The following is a 16,461-nucleotide window of genomic DNA, read 5'->3' as shown; positions in this document are numbered from 1 at the left end:
CGCCCGGGTGGTTTTTAGGGTTTTCTTTCTTTATTATTTCCCTTCTTGTTCTCCACAGTTGGTGATTTTCTGCAGAAAAACGGCTGAGAAAAAAGAACCTATTTCATTTCCAGTTCCCATCACCGCGATTTCCACATGGACGTGACGTTGGGCCAGCTTCCGAAATGCCCAGGTGACTCACGCGGGGACACCCGGGGGCGGGGCTCAGGAGTTTCTCGCGCGGGGGGCGGGGTGGGGCGGAGCTGGACGGGGCGGGGCGGGGCGGAGCGGGACGGGGCGGGGCGCCATTCGCCTCCTGAGCCTCCCGAGCCTCCCGCGCCCCCCCTGCGCCCCCTGGCGGCCGGCGGCCCGCGGCTCTCGGCGCCGGGCCCGGCGTCACGTGACTGGAAAGTCCCTGGGTGGAAATCCCCGCTCTCCGCCGGCGGTAAAACAGAAAGGGAAAAAGAGAACTGGCAGTCTGCAGTCTTCGCAGCGGGCCAAGTGCAGCGAGCTCGGAGCCCGTGGGGGCGGAGCGGTGACAGCAGCCGCCGGGACAAGTGCGGCGGCGGCGGCGGCGGGCGGCAGCGGGCGCGATCCACACCCCCGGCCGGCCGGGCTAGCGAGCGAGCGCCGAGCCCCGGCGTCCATGGGGCGCCTCCTCCGTGCGGCCCCGACCCCCGCCTGCGGCGCGCGCCTGCCCTGACCTGGACTGAGGACTTCGGAGGAGGATCGCGCGGCCGGGACAGGTAACCACCGCGTCTCCTTGCCGTCTGCCACCGGCTCCCGCGGGGCCAGGGCTGTGGATGCGTAATTGGCGGCGACTCGCGGGCTGGCCCCGTCTACCTGGCCTGGGTTTTGCAGCGGTCCTGGAGGGGAGTTTGTTGGCCGTCGGTGCCCACTGTAGGTTTTGAAATGCTAGGAGTCGCGGTCGCCGCGCCAGATGTTGGGGTGACAGCTCTGGAATCCTCCAGCCAGCTGTTCCTTTTAGATCCTGCCAAGAACTTAAGCTGCAGCAGACTGCTGGCGAGGAGCCTCCGGACTCCTAGGTCGGGTGGTCCTTGGGGTTTCGCTCCTTTTCGTGCCTTTTGTATTTTTAAATCGAGCTCTGGATGCTGTTGGACACGTAGACCTTGCAGAACCGCTGTGGCTTCTTCCCAGATTGTGCAGCAGCAGCCCACCGCCGGTGGCATGTCGTGGAGGGCACAAAACCCGGCGCGGGTGGGGGATTCCGCCAGCCAGCCTGTCCAGGGTCAGCTTGCAGACGCTGGGAGTGAAGTGCAGGGAGGTGGGTGGGGTCGAGGGACAGTGCTGATCTTCAGTCGCTGCAGTGGAAGAGAAGAAGTGTGCACGTTAAAGTGGGTCGTCGGCCTGCTTTTCGGGTGCTCCAGTTTACAGTGATCTGCAGGCCCCTGCCCCAGCCCCTACCCCACAGTCTGACAGTCTTTGTCAGCCCCCGGGGCGTCCCACATCCTGCCACCTGGCCTCTCAGGAAAGCAGTGGTATTAAGTAAGGAAGGAGCTCAGCTCTTTTGAGACCGCTTTGTTTTCAGTTCTCCCTGCGTCTGATCTTCTTTCCTTGGAAAGCTGGTCTCTGGTCAAGCGTCTCAGGGCAGCATGTGGGGAGCACCGTTGTTCATTCAACAGTCCTCTGGACCATAGCCTGAGTGTCCCCAATTATTGAGCAGCCGGTTACTGCTCCATTCTCATTGTCCAAGGTGCTTCTTTGATTTTTGCGAATCTTTGTACAATTTTCGAAGTTTCGGAGGGATACCTTCCAAAAATGCGATGAGGCATTTGTTGATAAAAAGTCAGTGAGGTAAAAAATGTAAAGGAAATGTTAAGGGTGATAGCATATGCCTGTACCTATAAGGATGTTACAGTCATAGGTCAGGAACATTTATTCTTTAATCTTAACGAGAACTGGGAATTTGGAGGGTGGGTTTTGATTCTTTTAAGGAGGCGGTTCTGCAATCTGTGCAAGGCTAAACCTATGAAGGAGATAACCCTGGGCTATCTGGTACTGACATTTGCATGTCTTGCCTAGGGCTTACAACTCTCACCATTTGAGGTCTTGGCTGAAAGATCTTTAAGTGAGAAGAGAATAATAGAAGACTAAGAAAAACAAAAAGGCAACACCTCGCTTGTTTCAAATCTTTTCACTTCCCGCCTCTTCCCGTCTGAGAGCAGCAAGCCCAGCGGCCACAGGGGTGATGTTGTGGGAATAGCGAGGGGCAGGTGTTGGGAGATCTGGCGTCTGGGCAAAGCTGTCTGCCCAGGATGGTGTGGGACCTGAGCAGGACCTGTACTTCTGTTGTCTTGGCTGCAGACGGGGAATAAGGTCATCTTGGATTTTTAGCCCCAGCGTCAAGCATGGCCCTCAACCTTCAGTAGGTTGGTCAGGCCGTGCTTTTTGAGTGATGGACAGATGAATGGGTGACATTGCGAGATGCTGGCCATGCCACAAAGTGGAGATGGGTGTATTGTTTTTATCCCCTCATTGTGCTTGTGGTCCTGCTATAATTTTGCCCAGTTCCACCTTCAGGGAATGTCTGATGGCAGAGGAAAAATTACCAACTGACCCAGAGAATTACTTCCCCCAGGCCTCACTGGCAAGCAGATTAGGAGTCCTGATCCAAAACTATCACCAGAAAGCAACCTTGGGGTCATCTAGTCCAACCTCTCTACTTTGAGTGCATCGCAAGAATTTAAACCACTTCATCAATGGCTTTAAGAGAGCCTAGACCCACCCAGCAGTGGCTTCCCTAAAAATCTAGGTTTCTTCTCACTCTTGCATAGGTTTAAGGTCTTCCTCAACTAAAAGCTTGCCCTGGCGAATAGTGTGATACAGGAGTGAGATTAACAATCGCCATGAAACTTCCTAGGGAATATCTTCGTGCTCTGAAGCCATCTTTGTCCTCATCTTGGAAACCAAGATGTATAGTGAGGCACCCTGCGAAGGCTTGTGAACGACAGCTGGCTTTCCACACATCTCCACACTGCAAGGATCCCGTGTTGCGTCAATTCACAACATCCCAGGCTGTTGGCATGGGTTGTAGATGCCGTGTTTTGTCCCCTGCTTCCTTCATTTGTCCTGAGTGTCCCCCTGGCCATCTTTCCTTGCCTGCTTCCAGACTTTTATTTCCTTCCACTAGTGGATTATGCTTGAAGATCTCAGGGTGAAGACAGTGTGGGAAATGCATCTGAGTGTTGGTACCTGGAGGATGATTATAAATGTGGTTGGCAGTTGAGTTGGAATAATGGAACTCTGATGCCTGCTCTTTGAAGTGTAAAATTTATTCTTCTGTTATTGTTATAATTCTATTTCTCATTCTGATGTTGTGAAGTTCAATGGAGAGGTTCCAAAAGACTTATTGTTTGTTCTTAAAATTGCAAAGCATCTTACTGGAAATAGGCTTTTTCATTGGCTATAACATATTCAGTTTTAACCTTTTTAAGTATTATAATACATTTTATAAAGGAGCTCTTTATAAATATTTCTCTTTGGGGCTAAAGAGGAAACTCTAAGCAGCAGCCTAGGTGACAACATAAAATCGCCAGGTTTTTCGCAAAACATTTACTTTGCAGTATAGGAAGTGAGGGAGGGCCTAGAAGAGATAAATCAAGGCTTTGCCTGAGAGCAAGGGCTGCTGAGCAGTGGTCTTAGGGGAGGAGCCTACAGACGTGTCAGGGCTGCCTGTGGCCGTCACTGGCATTCAGAGCTCCTAAGACCCAGTGGCTGTGTCAGGGGGGCATGAGAACGAGATGGGAGTTTGTTGGTTATGAGGTGCACTACCTGGTGCTGACAGATAGGCTTGGCTCCCTGACAAACGTTACTGAAAACACGGGTTATTCCCCTCCTCCTCAGTACCCACCCCCCCGCCTTCCTTCTCTTGTTTAGACTAATCTTTAAAAATGATGTAACTTACAACAGTCCAGTGTGAGTTAATCTTGGGGGCCAGCTCGTATCCTGGGAGTAGAGGTGACTAAGATCTTTTGCCTACAGATTAGGGTAATGACAAGATCAAACACTGGGGTTTCCTGCAGGCAGGTGTATAGGAGTGGTATCAAAGCCGGGCTAACGGAATGGGTTTTTCTCCCCTCCTCTTCAGGTGTTGCAGAGCACAATGGCTGAACAACTCCTTCCCCAGGCTTTGTATTTGAGCAACATGCGGAAAGCTGTGAAGATACGAGAGAGAACTCCAGAAGACATATTTAAGCCTACCAATGGGATCATTCACCATTTTAAATCCATGCACCGATACACACTAGAAATGTTCAGAACTTGCCAGTTTTGCCCACAATTTCGGGAGATCATCCACAAAGCTCTCATTGACAGAAACATCCAGGCCTCCCTCGAAAGCCAGAAGAAGCTCAACTGGTGTCGAGAAGTCAGGAAGCTGGTGGCACTGAAAACGAATGGTAAGAAGCTTTTGTCTAAGGCTTGGCCCCACGGTGCTGGGTCCCCATTCATTAAATAGTAATAGCGCTGGCCCAGACTCAAGTCTCTTGAGAGCATAGACCCCTTAGTATAGAATACTCTATAGAAGGCATGTGATAAAGCAAGCTTGTTTTGCCAGTATTTTTATGAAGGATATTTCGCAATTGTGCGTATTAGAGAGGAGAGCCGCCTGAGGCTTGAGGAATGCATTTCTAAACACCGTGCCTCCCATTGGAGGACTTATGTATCTAATTTTTGTGGCTGTTTGTGTAATCATTTGTAAAATACCCTTTCCTGGCCAGTAATGGAAACATTAAAAGGCTTTAAGTTCAAAAGGAAAGCATGGTGTGAAAACTAGTATTACTATTGTTTCCCACTATCATTAGAAAATGCTCCTAATGATGACCTTACACGTCTTGCATTGATGGCATTTTAGGGCTTAGCCAGTGAATGGCTGTTGTCTGCCTTCCCCTTACCTAGCTTCTGTTGGGTTGGGTCCAGTGACATGAAGTAGAAAGATACTTGAGATTTTTAGCACAGACTTTAGACCTTTACTTCATTATTTTTAGGAATCCCTGGTTCTGAATTTCTTGCTATCTGTCTGTATCTGTCCAACGGCCCTTTACCACTAGTAGCTATTTCCTGTTTTAAACTTTACTGTTTTGTGTTTTTGATGATTTCCTTTGAGCAAGAGTGTGTGTATCATGGCCACATCCAAGCACACTGTTTCATGCAGATACAAAATCCTACATTCTAATGTTGCTAATTATTACAAGAAGCAAGTAGATTGTCCACGATCAATTAAATGCTTATAGTCGAGATGAGGGCAGGAATCAGGTTCTTACATAAGTAACAGTTCTTCTTTAAGACCACCTCGATCAAAATAATACATCCAAGCACAGAAATCCTTGTTGACAAAGAGAGGATAAGAGTATTAATTAACTTAGTTGGTACATTAACCTTGGCCATTTTTGAGTTGGGTAGTGTGGAGTGATTGGAGATACGTATTTTGCAGTGTTCCCGGGGGTGGGGGGTGTCTTGAGCATTACTTCAACGTCTTGCCTCTACTTTTGAAGCACAGATTCTTAGAAACAAAGGTAGAATGAAAACTGGGGAGAGCTAGTGTTTACATTTTTCTTGGCCTTAAATCAAGTGATGCGTAGAAGTGGGTAATTATGTTAAGTCATCATCAAGAGGTTTATATTCCTGACAGTTGTGGTTTTAACTGTCTCCCATTTTGTTACAAAAAAGAAATGGAGTGAACTCTGGGAGAGTTGGAAACAGAGAGATTCTGCCAAACTAGAGATGTGGTAGGAAGAGGAAAACCTTCTTATCATTAACAGAATTAACTGACATTTTAGGTTGAACTACTCCTTTAAGAAAACAATGGCTATAAATAGTAAACACTTGTTTTGCAAAGATATGTCATTAAAGTCAACAAGGATTCATGCTACAAATAAAGCTACAAAAGCAAGTGCATCTTGATAACGTTTTCTGGGATATAGAAATGTGGGGGCTCAGATCCTCTTTATGTCCCCCCTTTCAAGAAAATTCCTTAAAATTCTGGAAAAGGAAAAAAAAAAAGATATTTAGGGGAGGGGGGATAGAAAAGGGACTTTTACTCTCTGGCTTTTATTAAGCACTTTTTTTTTTTTTTAACCCTTCTCCTCTAGGAGGGTTCTACAAAGTCAGTGGTCTGTTTGGGCAGGGGGTGATTCACAAGTTTGCATTTGAGGATATGAGACTGCGGTGAATGAGGAAGGGAGTAGGTGGCATAAAATTGAAACTTGATGTGAAAAATTCCAGCGTCTATTGGCTGCCGCGATTTCACTTGTATAATGAGTAGCCCTATTCCAGCTCACCCTGACCACACCCACTTGGAAAGTCCAGGGCGCCCTTAGCAGTTTAAATGTCTACACACCAGAACAAAAAGTACAATAGCTGTTGCTCAATTGCTAGTCAAATAACTTAGCGCTGGGGAATTCCAGATGTTGCTTAGGGAATTTTGTACTGGTGCATCTCAATAAAGAACTGAAAGTAAGCACCAGAAGAAGAAAAAAAAGCCTTATCTTTGCTCTAGATTTTGCAAAGGGGAAATTTCAACAGAATGCAATCGTTGCCACACTTCTGCCAACACAAAAGGCTGAGCGATCTTTTTTTTGTTCATTCTTGTGAATACTTACTTAGCTCATCTTTCCGTATGTTTGAATTGCAGGGATATGAGCTGTGGATATAAATGCTTGAGGGGTTTTCTTTGTTGTTTTGTTTTTGTTTTTGTTTTGTTTTTACAGTTTGACTCTAAAGAGTTGATAAGAAATTTCAAAAAATGTTGATGAACCCTACTTGTAGAGTAATGTAAGAAAACAGTTGAACTCTTTATAAAAACAGTGGTGCACTTGGCCACAAGATATTAAGGAGTTGACTTTTTTGGTATCAAACATTCCCCCCAAATGTTTATTGTTTGGGGGTTGGAAAAAAGGCAGTCTCTTGAATTGTGGGTTTTAACCTGTGAAAGTAACAAATTAATGGGGTAAAATTAGATCTGTTTCTCCCAATGCTCAAAGGCAGGCTGAGGAGGTAATGTGGTGTTCTCGATCCCACTTTATAAACCAGGAGAGGAAACTCCCAGGCCCCAGAGGCCTCAGTGGAATGGTCAAGTCATTTACCACTGAGTCATAGCCAGAGACCGTCCCTGTCTAGTAAATGGAGCCAAGCCAGCTTCCTGGCTTAATGCATGTTACCCCGTGTGTTCCCTCTAGAGCCACAGAGGGATAGTGCCAGTGTCTTGGCCAAAACATCAAGGAGTGCTAGAACGGGATGGACTTTAGAGATCATAATCCAATACCCTCATTTCACAAAGAGAAAAAAAAACACTCAGAAGCGGAGGAATTTCCCCCAAGGTCACACCTAAACCAGTTAGGGCAAGCCAGGCTAGAACCAAGGTCCCCTGATAATCAGTCCCTGGCCCCTTTGCTCTGTTGTTGTCAGTCATTAAAAATAAGAGTGAAAAGAGTGTGGTTTTTTTTTTTTTTCCTTAAAGCTGTCATCACCTCGTGAAATGTTCTCAGTTGGCTGTTGGACTAAGAAAGTAAACCGTTTGTATCTCTCACATGCCCCTTTGGGTCCCCCGTACTAGGCAGCAGGGCTAGTGCATTCTAAAAAACCTTTGCGAGGCCTTTGATGTGTGTGGCTTCTGTCCTCAGGTGATGGCAACTGCCTAATGCATGCTGCTTCTCAGTATATGTGGGGTGTTCAGGACACAGACCTGGTCCTGAGGAAGGCACTCTTCAGCACTCTCAAGGAGACGGATACACGCAACTTTAAATTCCGCTGGCAGCTGGAGTCTCTTAAGTCTCAGGAATTTGTGGAAACGGGGCTTTGCTACGACACTCGGGTATGTTTTGTTCCCCATTGAGTGCCTGTCGCTAGAGCTCCATGGTGGGGAAAGGGTCTCTCAGGCCAGCCCCTGCTCTCAAGGAGCATATGATTTACTAGGTCACGTGAACTTGGCTAAGCAAAGCATAGTCCATGGAAAACACCAGAAACCTCCCTGTGGGATGAACCTGAGGCTTTTGTCACCGCTGCGAGGTTTCCGGGCCAGCAGATTCCCAGCTGTGGATCTCTTCCTTTTAGCAGAAGGGCTTCTGCTCATGGCCTTTCCTGTGATGTTTTGGTTGCTTTCCAGTGTGATTGCCCTTTGCATGCTTTACTGAGCCTGCCAATCAAATTCAGACATGGGGCTCACCATTCTCAGTCACAGGCTTGGAATTTTTATGCACATTTGGATAAGGGGCTTTGGTGTTATGCCTCATCAGGGATTTTTTTGAAAGCAGGTGCTGTCCCCATCTTCCCTCACTTTTAAGTTGGCCTTATAGTGGGGAATAAAGTAAAGGAAGAAAACCAAAATGGGGAAAAAAGGGTGATCATTTGAATGATGATTTCCAGAAAGGAGAAAAGTAAGCTGAGTTATATAAATGAATAATTGTAGAGCGAAGTCAGACTGAGTTTTTAATGCATAGTACACTCAATCATGATTTTCCCTTTATCCACTTGTCCTTAGAATTGGACTGATGAATGGGACAGCCTCGTCAAAATGGCATCCACAGACACACCCATGGCCCGAGGTGGACTTCAGTATAACTCTCTGGAAGAAATACACGTATTTGTCCTTTGCAACATCCTCAGAAGGCCAATCATTGTCATTTCAGGTGAGATGCCTGCAGATTGCTTATTTGTATTTGAGTGCTGGTCGGCTTTCATGCTTTTAGCTCTTAGGAAAAAGCGAGGCTACCCGAGTCACGGGCAATAGTAGCTGAAGGGAATTTGATGAAAATCACCTGAGGGCCTTATTGCTCTTGTTCTTTCCCTGAACAGACAAAATGCTGAGAAGTTTGGAATCGGGTTCCAATTTTGCTCCCTTGAAGGTGGGCGGGATTTACCTGCCTCTCCACTGGCCAGCTCAGGAGTGCTACCGATACCCCATCATTCTCGGCTACGACAGCCAGCACTTTGTACCCCTGGTGACCCTGAAGGACAGCGGACCTGGTGAGAACACTGAGCATGGATTCGCATTTGTAACTGCTGGTAGATACTGGGACGCCCTGTTCCCACTGAACATCGGGCTCTTCTGGCAATAGCCTCGTTTATGTTTATTACTTATTTTTATGTGACTACAGTGTTCTGTCACGTGCTTGATTAGCAGCAGTAATGCAGTGGTGGTAATCCCTGTGCCCACTATCTCTGGGTATGGCTTGGAAAGCACTTTCCACAGTTTAGTTGCAAGTAGGAGATCTGTGCATACATGTGACTACCGCCCTTTGCTGTATGACCGAGTAAGGCGCGCAGAGCCCTGGCATGGAGCAGGTAAAAATGTCTTGTCAGGTTAGCTATTATTATGATAGCTTCCAGTGGAAGAGGCAGGGTGCAAAGTGCTCTTGGGACGTTATTGCATTTCATTTCATCCTCACGGCGTCCCTAATGACTGTAAGCACTGGGAGTCTTGTTTTACAGATGAGACCCTTGAAGCTCAGAGAGGTAGGCTCAGTAACTTGCCTGATGTCACAGAGCTTGATAGTGGCGAAGTCAGAATTCAGACTCGTATCAGTCTGGTTCTGAAGTGTGGCGATTTACCCAGCGAGATCCACTGCCTCCAGGCTGCCTAATATTCTCTGAGCTTCCAGAACAAAGCATTTTATGTTAGAGTTTAGTGTAGTTTGTTTTCCCATCTGAGTCTGACGGCGGCTAGGTGATACTTTTCCACCCTTTCATTGTATTCTTTCTGTGTTTTCGAAATGTGATCATTATATATGCGGCCTCACACATAATCTCATTTAGTAAAATCATGTGTCGCTTATGTGTTCTTTCTTTCCCTCAGAAATCCGAGCTGTTCCACTAGTGAACAGAGAGCGAGGAAGATTTGAAGACTTAAAAGTTCACTTTTTGACGGATTCTGAAAACGAGATGAAGGAAAAGCTCCTGAAAGAGTACTTGATGGTGATTGAAATTCCTGTCCAAGGCTGGGACCATGGCACCACCCATTTGATCAATGCCGCAAAGTAAGAGTTTATCCTTAGCTCTGTCCTTTGTCGTCTTCAACTGCTTTTACTTCCGCCACATAAGCTGATGCCACCCCAGAGCTCAACCATAAAGTTATTTGAAGCCAGTTTCCTCCAGTGCGAAACAAATTCAGAGTGGTGTATGTGAGTCAGACAGAAAGGATGACCGGAGGCCATACTAACTTGGGTTTCACGTGGGAACGAGTAATTTCTCCATGGTGACTTTCCTGCATATCTGGATGCTGACAGTCAGAATTGTGGCTTTTAAGTATATTAAACCAAGGATAGTTTTGTTGTGTTTTAATTGCCCTAGTACTAGGCTAGCAAGTGAAAATTCTTGGAAACAAAAACCTTTTTCTCTTGGCTTCTTGGAAAGGACAGACACATCAGACACAGTCGGGGTTGTAGAATGTGTTTATGTGGCAGCTGTATGATTTTTGCCACGTGGAAAGTAGAGGAGAGAGCCAGAGTGCGCGTTGTGCAGCTATCCAGATCTTAAACACTGGCTTTATGTTGGAGAGATGCCTGCTCGTAAGGACTTGAAATAGACCAGAGGGGACCACGGAGGCATAGGAGGATCAGTTTCTCAAAGCGGAGGCGGACACGTGCCAGAGGCTCAGAAGTCAGTGGACAGCGCCTGTGCGTGTGTCTGCTGCTTGGTCACCGCGCGGGGCAGTCCATGCTGAGAGCAACCAGGCGCGAGTTTGAGATTAATAACGGCAAGATATAGGCAACAAGGTCCCAAAGTCGTTTGAACTACAACGTAGACTAGTCCCAAATGAACAGCCTACGTAATGTTTACTAGAAGTTTGATCTCAGAGAAGTTAAAAAGTAAAAGTGACTTTTTAAAAGAGGAATAGAGTAATCCAAGCGTAGAGGCATCCCCAGAATAGCCCTCTCTTTAGAATTATCAGTAATTTGGGGTGGACCAAAATTGATTAAATAAGACTATGATTTTTGAAATAGTGAAATCTTCTTAGCAGTATTGGACTGTGCTATATTGGAGGTGCAGACTCTTTATCATAGGCCTGCATTTCAACGAGTGGTTATCAAGTTATTGCCATAATCCACATTCTAAAAGTTTGCCCTGTGAGCTAATGATGTGAAATCGTGTGTGTGTCTGTGTGTGTCTGTGTTTGTGTGTGTCCGTGTTTGTGTGGTCTCATATTTTTCCTTTTGGTCTTTAGGCTAGATGAAGCCAACTTACCCAAAGAAATAAATCTGGTAGATGATTACTTTGAACTTGTCCAGCATGAGTACAAGAAATGGCAGGAGAACAACGAGCAGGAGCGGAGAGAGATGCATGCTCAGAATCCTTTGGAACCTTCCGTTCCGCAGCTTTCTCTCATGGACATAAAATGTGAAACCCCCAACTGTCCGTTCTTCATGTCGGTGAACACGCAGCCGCTGTGCCACGAGTGCTCAGAGAGGCGGCAAAAGACCCAGAGCAAATCCTCAAAGCTGCACTCCAAGCCAGGCCCCGAGGTGCTCCCTGGCATGGCCCTCGGGGCCTCCCGGGGCGAGGCCTATGAGCCCGTGGGCTGGAGCTCCGAGGAGCCAGCTGGGGGGCCTCATTCGGCCCCTCCGACGGCACCCAGCCTCTTCCTGTTCAGCGAGACCACTGCTATGAAGTGCAGGAGCCCCGGCTGCCCTTTCACGCTGAACGTGCAGCACAACGGACTTTGTGAGCGCTGCCACAGCGCCCGGCAGCTGAACGCAGGCCACCCCTCGGACAGCACGAGGCACTTGGACCCCGGTAAGTGCCGAGCCTGCCTGCAGGATGTCACCAGGACGTTTAATGGAATCTGCAGTACTTGCTTCAAAAGGACTACGGCAGAGCCCTCCTCGGGCCTCAACTCCAGCGTCCCTCCTTCCTGTCACCAGAGGTCCAAGTCAGACCCCTCGCAGCTCATCCAGAGTCTCTCCCCACATTCTTGCCACAGAGCCGGGACCGAGGCTCCCTCCGGCTGCCTTTCTCAGGCCACGCGGACTCCAGGGGACAGGACGGGGACGAGCAAGTGCAGAAAAGCCGGCTGCATGTATTTTGGGACTCCAGAAAACAAAGGCTTCTGCACGCTGTGTTTCATCGAGTACAGAGAAAACAAACGTGAGTGAAACGATGGATTTCCTAACCCCCGTTTCCAAACCCCTGGGCTAGGGGCGGTTTTGCTCCTGAGCTGCAAGAAAGCAGCCCCTCTGGGCCCTGGGGGAGAGTGCGGCTGGCCCAGAGGGACGGTCACGTGGAGGCCAAAGACACGGAAAACCACCTTCCAAAGCCCTGCAGCCCCTCGTAGATAGAGTTTGTAGGTCATTCAGCGTCCGGCATTTGTGAGGCGGAGTTTAAACAAGACTTCTTTGGACATGTAGGTGTAAATAGAGAAAAGTCCAAAGTGGAAGGGCAGTAGCTAGAGAGAGGGAAGTTTCCGCTGACACTGTGAAAAAACACGGGTGGTCTTAGAAACCTCTCGCTTGAAAGAGGGACGGACGGACAGGCAGTTGATGTCTCTGCTTGTTCTGTTACTATATCTGGCTGGTGCAGCAAGTTCAAAAGTGAGACCTTTGTCCAGTCAAATATGTGTCGATAATGGCATTATTATCGTTTTTTTCTTTGGCTGAATTTAGAAAAGGCCGTGCTCACGGATGCACGGCCCAGGCTGCCCTAGCCGGTATCCAGAACTTGTCTGTCTCTCTAATGGCGGTGTCTCGCTCTCCGCCTGGAGACCACCCGTGGCACTGATGAGCTCCACCTCTCTTTTAGATTTTGTCACTGCCTCCGCGAAAGCCAGTCCCACGGCCCCCAGGTTCCAGAACGCTGTCCCCTGCCTGGGCAGGGAATGTGGCACCCTGGGAAGCACGGTGTTTGAAGGATACTGTCAGAAGTGTTTCATCGAAGCTCAGAGTCAGAGATTTCATGAAGCAAAAAGGACCGAAGAGCAATTGGTGAGACATCTTGAGGTACTTCCCCTCCCCGTTGGGCCAGCCCTCCTTGCTGGAGCCCCTGCTTCTGATAGACTTTCCTCCCTGCCAAGTTCGGGGGAAGACTCTGGGGGGGGGGGGGAGAAGTCACTGTGGCCCCCCGGGGCTGGAAGTGCAGTAGCTACTCTTGATTTTCATGGCCCGAGTGTGCTTTAGAATTCATTTAAAAAGTAAATCAAGCCAGCCGTAGAGTCAGCCATAGAGTAAATCAAACCTCAAGTCTGCAAAAAGCCAGATGCCGAACAGAGACGCGGTGATTGGTGGTAGCAGCACAGGCGGTTGAGCGAGGTGCCCACTTCGGGAAGTACTCCTTTATCGGGAGACAGGGGGAGGACGGGTGCATCCACACAGCGGCATAGAAGAAAAGCAAACTTTGGCTGATGGGTGCCTCTCCTGTTGTTTACAGAAGGGTGGGGATTCTATCTCGAGAAGGGCAGCTTATTACTTACTAATGCAAGCGGAGGCGAGCGGGACCAGCAATCGCAGGCCTCCGGGTCGGGCTCCGCGCGGTGGTTGCGCTTGGCCTCCGTGGGGCCGGGCCTGCTGTCGTGGCACTGGGAGCAGGCGTGCTTGGCGAGCTCCCGGGCACAGACTGCACGTGGGGCTCTGGTTCCCTGGGTCAGGCGGCTGCTCTCCACCCCCACCGCGCTCTTGGTAGCACGCGCGCCATCACACGAGATTGCCTGGTGCTCTCCCTGACCAAAGGGGCCAACAGTTGTCTCTGCTCTTTCCATTCAGAGGTCGAGCCAGCGCAGAGACGCGCCTCGAAGCACGGCGAGCGCCTCCAGGCCCAAGTGTGCCCGGGCCTCCTGCAAGAACATCCTGGCCTGCCGCAGCGAGGAGCTCTGCATGGAGTGCCAGCACCTTGGGCAGCGAGTGGGCGCGGGGGCCCGCCGGGGCGAGCCGGCTCCCGAGGAGCCCCCCAAACAGCGCTGCCGGGCCCCCGCCTGCGATCACTTCGGCAACGCCAAGTGTAGCGGCTACTGCAACGAGTGCTTCCAGTTCAAGCAGCTGTACGGCTGACGGATGCGGCGGGCCGGCCCGGCCCCGGGGACCCTCGAGCCTTAGCCGGCATGGTGCTAGCCCCGAAATGGCGGGGAGCTGCGGGCGGCTTCGAGCAGCGGAGCGAAGAGGAGCTCGCGGTCGCGGTCGCCGCCAGCCTGCCCAGGTGGCCTTGGAGCGAGAGCGAGGCCAGTGACTGGCCGCGGATGGCGTCCGGTCCAGCCCGGGGCTCCTCCTCCTCGCCTCCCACGGAAGGCCAGGAACTTCATGGACTTGGAATGTGTGCCGGGACTGCTTCATCATCTCGGGAGGAAAGGGAGAAGACGCTGGGTCAGGCGGGCTGGGAACCCCGGAGCCGTACCCCCGCCCAGCCCCGCGCCGCCGGGCTCCGAGCCGTGGAGCTGACCCGCCGCGCCCACAGGCCGTCGGCCGCAAGTTCAGGAAGCTCAGGGAGAACGGACGGAAGGACGTATTCAGAGTGTCAGGGGTGAATGGTCTTTCCCTCCCCGCCTCGTCTGTTTCCCGTGGACACGGCAGCCACGGAGCCATCCACAGACTGTGGTTCTGAGGCTGCTGAGACTGAATCAGTTACACTGAAAAGCAAACCAGCTGCTCTTTACAGTATGCACCTTGGAAAAAATCAGAATATTCTAGTAGGAATATGTGTGCCGCTTTTGGGTATCACTGTCTTCACTTCTAAAGAAGTTAGCCTGAACTGAGGTGTGCATAAAAGTGTGTACATTTATAATGTACCCTTATATTATGTATGAGGGTTTTTTTTATGTTGAAATGCCGCCCTGGAGATTGAAGTAGAAGACTGAATAATAACCTGTTTTCTGGTTGTTGTTGGGGCGCTATCTATACAGCTTGCACGGATCCAACCAGCTGCCTTGTTCAAGTGAGTTCCCTATTGTGTCTGTGTCATTCACTTTATTTATTTTATTTCAGACTTCAAGGGTATTTAAATGAAGACGTTTCTTCTGCTCTGGGTAAAGCGCTTGCTGTAGTGTCTTCTTGAAATAATATATTCATATTGAGTCCTCTTTCAGGCGAGTTCCTGAGTACCTTGGGGATTTGGTCTCTTTGATGTACTGCGGTTGTCTTCCCTAAGAAAGAAGGAATTGCATCAAAGATGTATTCATTAAAAGCTCAGGCTTCTTAATGAAACTTGGGTCAGAGCCTCTTGCTAGCCAGACGGGGAAAAAAAAAAAACAAAACTGCTCTCCACGGTAGACAGACGCCTTGAGTATCCTACCTCCTTAGAGATAAGATTGGGAAGGAATGGGGATGAGATTGGAGAAGGTCACCGGGACGATGTGACCTTTAATGACAGTTTTATTTGCTGTGTTAACGCTGTGTCCTGGCAGTGACCTCACAACCAGTGGCAGCTTAGCGCTGGGACAGCAAAACCCTGTGACCATGAGCATAAGGAAATTTCTTTCTGTCCTCGGCCTGCAGTTTCTCTGTTTGCTTTGTGTTGCTGTCATACCTGTTCTAGAAAAAAAGGGGGAAACACATTGTCCCCAGAGGTAAAGGCTGCCATTTTTTTTGGGGGGGGGTCTGGAACTTATGACCTGCAAATATGAGCAATCTATAACTCTACACAGCCTTTACCTGTGTTCCCTGACATGTTTGACACGGCGAGTGCCCTAAGTCTATTTCCTGAACATAAATCTTAATTTTTTTCTAAAGATCTCAAATAAACTTCAGTGTTCATCCAGTAATTCTAAAGTCAACATTTTAATATTTTGTGTGTATCAATATTTTCATTCTTAATGTGAAAAAATGGAATTATTTATACTTATTATAGAAAGCATTTGAAATTTGCACATTTAGTTGTCCCTAATAGAAAGTTGTTTACTCTGTTGGATTCTCTCAAGTTTTCCTAAGTATGTGTAACTTTTCACAAAAGTCAATATTAAAAAATAAATTATTTAAGAACAGATTTTGATGTCTTCTGTTTACAAATGGTGAGAGAAAGGGACCCAAATACTAAGGCCGTGTCTCCCAAACAGCTTCATTTCGAGGTACACCTGGACAGTGGACACGTGCCCCACCCCCGTGTCGTAAGAGAACTTTGCGAACGTTATGACAACATGAGGGTAGGGCGTCGTTCAACCGCGGGGACACCGAGGCCCACAGAGGAGTGGGAAGTGTCCACCCGTCCCGTTCCCAGGAGACATTAGGTCCCTGTGCCCCTCCAAAAGTTCCTGCTCTCAGCCATCATGCAGTGCAGAAAAGGAAAGCAGGAGAGAGGAGGAGAGAGAGGCCTGGAAAGGCAGAAATAGGGGGGAGGAGGGAAGCCTGGTGTAAGATTTCCTGGGTCGGACCTTAGAAGAGGTGACAGATGGCCATGGTGGCTGTAAGGAACGGCAGCACCAAAGTCCTAGGAAATTGTAAAATGACATATTCTTCTACACAATGCAAACACACCCACTGAAGATTGATTCAGGAGGACTGCAGCTCCCGGAATCTACTGTTTTTAAAGCTCCCCAGGAGATTCTGATCATCG

The 16,461-nt window shown here is 48.9% G+C and overlaps 1 protein-coding gene across 2 annotated transcripts; it reads left to right on the top strand.

The window, feature by feature from the left end:
• Positions 1–449: 449 nt before the first annotated feature.
• On the top strand, positions 450–15,894 carry TNFAIP3 (TNF alpha induced protein 3). 2 transcript variants are annotated; one of them, XM_036097863.2, is made up of 9 exons: positions 450–725; positions 4,088–4,397; positions 7,620–7,810; positions 8,477–8,624; positions 8,791–8,961; positions 9,791–9,971; positions 11,159–12,078; positions 12,730–12,926; positions 13,686–15,894. In XM_036097863.2, the coding sequence occupies exons 2-9, from the start codon at positions 4,103–4,105 to the stop codon at positions 13,968–13,970; spliced, it is 2,388 nt and encodes a 795-aa protein (XP_035953756.1). In that variant the 5' UTR covers positions 450–725; positions 4,088–4,102; the 3' UTR covers positions 13,971–15,894. The 2 variants fall into 2 exon arrangements, with proteins under 2 accessions (XP_035953756.1, XP_035953755.1); XM_036097862.2 differs by lacking the exon at positions 450–725 and having other exon boundaries at positions 4,069–4,397; positions 12,730–12,911.
• Positions 15,895–16,461: the final 567 nt, after the last annotated feature.

This window comes from Halichoerus grypus, chromosome 9 (genome assembly GCF_964656455.1).
Source record: "Halichoerus grypus chromosome 9, mHalGry1.hap1.1, whole genome shotgun sequence".
In the NCBI taxonomy this organism is placed as follows: Eukaryota; Metazoa; Chordata; class Mammalia; order Carnivora; family Phocidae; genus Halichoerus; species Halichoerus grypus.
The sequence above is the reverse complement of the archived record's forward strand: the minus strand, read 5'-3'. Positions and strand labels throughout refer to the sequence as shown.